This window comes from Chrysochloris asiatica, unplaced genomic scaffold (genome assembly GCF_000296735.1).
Source record: "Chrysochloris asiatica unplaced genomic scaffold, ChrAsi1.0 scaffold00072, whole genome shotgun sequence".
In the NCBI taxonomy this organism is placed as follows: domain Eukaryota; kingdom Metazoa; phylum Chordata; class Mammalia; order Afrosoricida; family Chrysochloridae; genus Chrysochloris; species Chrysochloris asiatica.
Window position 1 is genome coordinate 6,126,199 of NW_006408590.1, and position 7,270 is coordinate 6,133,468.

Here is a 7,270-nt window from a genome sequence, read left to right on the forward strand (position 1 = left end):
GATTCGTAACCACTATGCTATCACTATTAATTTTATAATATATTTCTTCCTTCTGTTGCTAGTTAATGAGGTACAATTTTAAATTCAGAATGGGTATTCAATTTCATGAAACACCTTTTTGGCATTTTTGCACAAGCACTGGTCCTCTGTATTGTTCATCTTGCTGTCCCCACATTTTGTTTAGTTTGCACCTTGCCTTTTTATTGGCACACAATAGTATTAGTCAAATGAATGAAGCTTATTTATGTATTTCCTGCAATGACCTTCTGACGTGCCAAGATTAGCTTCCTAGCTACCTCTGTGCTTTTGCTGCCAAGAATAGATGTAATGACTTCTCCCATGCTTCCCTGCCATGATCAACCATTCTACTGTGGTTTTCTTTTTCCTATTTAACAGTACAGTCAACTGGTCCTTCCTCATGGCAGAAAAGTGCATGCATTCTGCATGAAGCCCAAGCTTGTAGCCTTTTATGCAATGTCCACTATGTGCCGGGCAGTAGGGTAGAAATTTAACCTATATCCCAGCAACATCCAGCATCATACACTGTCTCCTTCACTAACCCATTTTTGAGCACATAAAAATTACTTCATGTCTTCAAACTTCAGTTTACCTAGCACTGTAATCAAGTGACAATGACTAGAGATTTTAAAGATCTCTTTTAACTCCAAGTTCCATGACACTATATTTTCCCTTCTATTAATGTCAGTCCTATTGATGGGATTTTTTTTTTTTTACACCTGGGGACATTTTTACACTTCCCTTAATATATCAAATGATTCAGGAGATATCACAGGAAGTAAAGAGAGGAGATGACAGATTATCTCAAAACTTGACCGGGGCCATTCTTCTGCATGGCTGTGTGTCTTTGGTCCTCTCTTCTTGCGTTCTCAATCCATTCTCTCTCACTGACTGAATGTCTCACCTAGACTAAGTGTTTTCTCAGCAGCACTGTTATTCTCATAATCATAATTTCTTTTAAGGAGTTTTGGTGATACTTGCTTAAGAGATCAGAATTTCTAGTAAATTTTCATTTTAAATAGAAGACCAAACTGAAAAGTTAATTCAAGATGTGAAGGACTGAGTTCATTGTTAATGGTGAAACATTCCTGATACAGTGAGAGACACTGGGTCATGATGGGGTAGTGGCGCTGGCTACCCTTCTTACTGTTGGCAGTCATCCAATCTGTCTCCACTCTATCTGTAATAGCAATTCTGGATGGGCAGTTGCTCCTGAAGACTAACTTACTGCTACAGCAAAACAAAAAGGAAGACTCTAGTTAATGTAAACTGAATTTTCTACAAGTTCTTGTTACAAGGACAACATAAGGTTGCCCAGGCCTCAGCAGACAATGAGAACACATGGGTTCCACATACATGAAGGAGCACAAAGAAAAATGCCAAGGGGAAATGTGGAAGAAAGCCCAAGCTCACTGTCACTATGTAGATATGTGTCTGCCATGGGACATAAATTACTCTGAATCTTGCCTGCACTTAATCACCGAAATTTCTGCAAAATTTCTCCTGTCCAAGTGCTTCTGGTCACGTCTATGCTCATGAGAAAATCTTGTTCCACAGGCCCCCTCTACTGCTGTACCACTTCTCTCTGGACTCAAGTTGCTGGGCAAGCTTCAATGAATGCCATCATCTCCCACCAACTACCCTTCTTCCTGTTCTTTGGCTGGACACGAGGGGGTTTCAAGATAACAAAATTGCAGAGTGTTCTAGAAAGGTTGGAAGAGATTGCCTCTCTCCTTTTTTATACTACATGTGGTTGGATTTTCCAAAGCAGTGGTGCGCATAGTCCAAGGTCTGTGGACTATGAGCATACTCTCTGTTGTACTTACAGACTCCTTTATTCTCCACAGGACTCAGAATGAAAGACAAAACCAGGGGCAGACATTGAGTAGAGCCCAGAACGAGGCTTTCCCAGTGACTAAGTTCTTGTTCCTAGGTCTGAACGCTTTGCACCCAGTATTCCACTGCCTTCAGGTCCCTTCTCTCATTCCCTGTGCACGTCCAGCCTAGCTGATTACCAATGGTCACATTGTAATTTAAGCTCAACCTGGGACCTCTACTATAATACCGAAAGCTGAAGGAATAAACAGTAAGGTGAAATTCCAGAAACAAGTGATGGAGTAGCACTGGGTTAGAGTATCAGTGCTGTAAGGGTGGGGCTTTTTGGTCTGCTTTGCTCATGCAGCTGATTGAATATACATTTTGGTTCCATGTAGCAAACCATTCTCAGGGACAAAAGGCTATTTTCCTGGCTCTGTATGGCAAAGGCAACATAGACGGGGCACATGGGGCGGGTGGTCTGGAGAAGCACACTCACCAGGTCTGTCACACAGCTAGCTTTTCAGCCTTCTCAGAAACAAGGCCAGCAAGGGCTCCTTGCTGGGGGCTTTGCTCAGCTCAGGCAGTGAGCAGTCAGGCAAGCTCCTCTCCTGCCCATGTTGGGCCCGCTGCTGTACCGCCTGCTGAAGTTTATGCAATCTCCCTCAAAGCAGTGATTCATAAGCCCTCTGCATTGCATACCCTTTGAGAATCCAATGAAAACCACAGCATTTCTCCAGAAAAAAAAAAAATTTTTTTTTGCACGGATTCACAAGCACATAACATTTTTAATAGTATTTCAAAAGAAAGAAGAGGCTCTTGGACTCCTACTACAAAACATTAACTGTAGAATTTGGAGCAAGCCAATCTTAAAAAATAGGGAAGCTGTTTTATGTTTTCCTTTTCTCTTTTTAGATTAGAAAAATGTCTGAACATGCACAAAAAACACAGAGAACAGTATAATGAACCGTCATGGACAACAATTATTAACATTCTGCCATTCTTTGTTTTTTCATTCATCCCCCCACCCCCAGCATTTTTTAACCTTTATTCTTGCTAGAGTAGTTTTACAAAGTCTAAGATGTCTTCTAAGGAACCCTGGTAGCATAGTGGATTATAAACTAGGCTGCTAACCGTAAGGTCAGGAGTTCTAATCTACCAGTTGCTCCGCAGGACAAAGATTAGGCTTTCTGCGCCCATATAAAGATTTATAGCCCTGGAAACCCTGAGCCAAATTTGACTTGGTGGCACACCACCACCACGTCTTCTAATTTTATCTGTAAATATGATAATATATTTCTAATTGGCCAGGACTTTAAAAACAACAACCATAAATCCATATTCACATGCAACAAAATTAACAATAGTTCTTTAATAGCATCTAATACCCAGACTCTGATTGTCTCAAAAATAATCTTTTGACAGTGAATGGTTTGAATATGGATCAAAAAAAGGGCCAGGTATTGAATTAGATTGGTATATCTATTGAGGTGGCGTCCTGGTGTAGCATTGTGGGATAAAGCACTGGACCACCAGGTCAGTTTGAACCACAGGCTCGGCAGTTCAAACTCACCAGCTGCTCCTTGGAAACCTTATACAGGGTCGCTGTGAGTTGGAACCGATGTGACGGCACTTAACAACAACAACAACAATCTATTAAGGACTCTATTAAGGTAAGAATTTGTTTTTACTGTGTGGATGAAAGTTACATTGGTTGGCTATTTTATGAAGCTTGAGGTAGGAGGAAAGTATATGTAGCAGTGATTAAGTTAATGATGAGTACTGCAAAATCAAAAAACTGGGGACTTTTTAAAATTTCTACTTGATCTCATTTCTTATTATAAAAGCCAGAATTCAATGAGAGGCCAGTCATCTCTTCACTTCAATGACCAGGTAAAAATACAGACTTAATAGATCAAACTCTACAGTTCTTGCCTGAATCTGATTATGGATGAATTGTGTATTGTCTACTAAGCATTTATTTATATTTGATAACAACTTTCTCTCTTGTTTGGCTAAGAGTTTTTTTTTTAAATGTCAAGATTAAAAAAAAAAAAAAAATGTCAGCCAAGTTAAACAGAAAATCTGAAGCCCTCAAATATATACCTGCCCGCTCTACAAGGACCATCCCAGACACATTAGGGTCCTACTCAGTTTTTGATATATTAACCCCATATGTAACAGGTTTACCTGCTGCCTTCCTTGTATATCCAACATTGATGACTATCACCAGATTTCTTCTCAACCAAAACCACTTCAGTGCCTGAACGGAGCTTGGGACTTTGTACCCCCAGGACAAGTTGAGGAACAGCATGGTTTAGAATCTGCCCATCTCTGTATTCAAACTGCTGATGGCAAAGCTTCTGCAATTTACCATGCCTTGGTGAATGGTTGAAATAAAGAAAACCTCATTAGTGGCAGAAAAAAGATATATCCCATGCACTTGATGTAGTGTAACTCATAAATTCTGTTGGCAACATACCCACTGTGAATCAAATTAACATGTAATAGTAAGGGATCATCATCCTAACAGCAGCAATGCCATTAGCATTACACTTCCAAGCAGATGTAAAAAATGGAATTTTGAGTATATTCTGCAACTGAAATAAGTGTTTATCCAGGAGATCATATGAGACATTTATTAGCAGAGAGAAAAGACTTCCAGTTGAAGAGGTAATTTAGTTAGAGAGGAAAAGAAGAATGTGAAAAGAAAGTAGGAGAATGAGAGGTGGGTATTATGGGTTGAATTATGTTCCCCCCAAAATATATGCTAAAGTCCTAAGTCTTGAAGTAGTAAATCTGACCTTGTCTTAGGAAATTGAGGTTTTCTTTATAGATGTTGTTAGTTTAGCTAATAAAGTTACACTGAATTGAGGGGTGTGCGTGTGTCTGAATCCTAGTTCCTTCTTAGAAGTATTTTACATAGCAGAAGGACAGACACACAAGTGGGGTCATGTACACAGATGGAAGGTCTTACACAGGGCAAGGAATGCCAAGGGTTGCTGGCAACATCCAGAAACTAGGAGAGAAGAATAAAACAGTTCATCTCTCTAAATCTTCAGAAGGAATCAATGTGGCAGAAATGCTGAATCTGTACCTTCCAGACCTGTGAAACAATACATTTTTCTGTTCTTCAAAGCCACCACCTCAGTGGTCTTTTGTCATGACAAACTAAGGAAACTAAGACTGTGATGTCCTGGGAAGCGAAGGCAAGCATGATATGAAAGCAAAAAGGGAACAAATGAATTCTGCTAATGATGGTTGTTGCTATTATCATTGTACAGTATTCCTGTAAAATAGAATAGTATTCTCTAAGATTTCAATCTCCCTGAACTATTCATAGGCTACAGTGGTTCTATGTAGGGTCAATTTGGTTATGAAAGACAAATTTATTTAGAAGTCAAATAAAAAATATCTTTTATTTGAGGATCTTAAAGTATTAGGCAACTTATTAAATATCATAAGGTGTTAGCATTTCATCTATTAAGCACCTACTATGTGCACGGACTAATGCTAAATGTCAAAATCACTAGATTCACAACTTTCAGTAAGTGTACTATATTAAGCAAATATATAAAAATTAGGGAATACTTAAAACTACTATAAACAGCCTGGCATTTCTTTAAACTCTGACCAGGAAAAAAATTTCAAAGAAGAAAATATATTTTATTAATTTCTCAAAGACATCAGAACATTTTGCATATTTACTCATAAGTTCACTCATGAAGTCATTCAACAAATATATATATATGTAAATTCACAAGTGACAACAGCAGGTAAGTTTACTTTTTAATAGAAAAGACAACCACTGAATAAGAAATTATACTGCATACAAAAACAACCTGAGAAGGGCCTTTGCCAGAACTACCTGCAAACACCTTTATCAAAAACATAAGGAAGACAAAACATGCATATTGATGTAAAACAGGATAGCATCAGAGTTAACCCTCAGAAAGATTTCTGACCTGAAGTAAGCAAATCTAAGAACTGGCAAAAATCTCTGGCAGGAATCACTTGTGACATTTTTACCTGAATTTCTTCTGTGGTTCCACTTTTTCAAAGAGTTCCTCTTCCATTGTTTTTGGAAGAGTGTCAGATTCATCAAATTCATGAGGAGTTTCCTGCCAGGCATACTTGAGATGTGTGTGAGAAGCCTTCATTCGAAGGTGGGTTCTTGCATGTGCATCTCTACCAGGGTTCAGAATCAAACACAAGCCAAAGAAAGAATTGTGATTTGGCCTCACAAAACTGTTTCTGAGATGAAGTAAATCATAATTACCAGAGACATGTCAAATATTAAAAATCCATATCCTACTAATATATAAGCACTGGAAGCCCTGTAGGATAAATACTGGACTGCTAATCACAAGGTCAGTGGTTCAAGCCCAACTGCTCTTAGAGAAAAAGACAAGGTTTTCTGTTCCTGTAGAGATTAAAAGTCTCAAAACCAAGTTATTGGAATTTAACAATAGCACTAATATATAATTAGAACTTTGAATATAAAGCTACAAATAAAATCCTCCAATCACATGATGAAAAGCATTCATCTTTGTTATGTCTACTCAGTAAAAGTAGGGCCATGAATTATAGCTCAGAAATAGAAATATGAAAACTAGTAAGTAGCTTAAAAAATTAATAATGAATGTGTACTATATTTTATTCTATCCACCCACTAAACCAGGTCAGAACTTTATCTGGAAGAGTACAGTTTGGATTACTGGGTTTCATAAAATTTGTTCACTAGATAATGAGAAATCTTAACCTTTTCCTTCAGTTGAGAAATGAGGGAAAATCGAACCACATCAGTATGCAAGCACCAATGCTTGATAGGCAATAATATACTAAGACATTCAGAGTAAATTCTGTTAGTGACAAGTGCCATGGAGTCGGTTCTGACTCATAGCGACCCTGTATAGGATTTCCATAGTTGTGAATAATGAAGACTTCACATTTATTAAGCTGAAGATGTTAGCAGGAACAGCAGCCACCATATAGACTACAAACATCACAAGCTCCTGGCCACTGTTTGGGGGTACATTTCCCTTCAGTGGAAAGAACCACGGTAGCACAGTAGGTCAGCCATTCAAATGGCTACTCAGCAAGAAAAAGTTGAGGTTTTCTGCTCCCAAAGATTTACACCCCTGGCAACCCTATTTGTTGTTCTGATTCATAGTGACCCTGTACAGGGTTTCCAAGGAGCAATTGGTGAACCACGCACTTGGGATTCAAACTGACGTTGCAGTGCAGCACATAACCCACAGCGCCCCACCAGAACTCCTATGCAGGGTCACTGTGATCAGAACTGTAAGGCATGCAGCAGGAGCACAAGCCTTCCGTGGCAGTCATGACCTAATCTGTTGTCTTGACTAAAGGCAAGATAAGTATATTGCAGCACTCTGAATGTGCAGAGGTGTAAATAAAGCTCTCTGGGGGGGGG

The 7,270-nt window shown here is 38.9% G+C and overlaps 1 protein-coding gene across 1 annotated transcript in view; it reads right to left on the reverse strand.

The window, feature by feature from the left end:
* The window catches only part of DCDC5 (doublecortin domain containing 5), a 109,236-nt gene that overhangs the window by 71,413 nt on the left and 30,553 nt on the right, over window positions 1–7,270 (reverse strand). Inside the window, 2 exon segments of the mRNA XM_006864906.1 lie at window positions 4,024–4,221; window positions 5,845–6,021. Coding sequence (XP_006864968.1) covers window positions 4,024–4,221; window positions 5,845–6,021 — 375 coding nt within the window.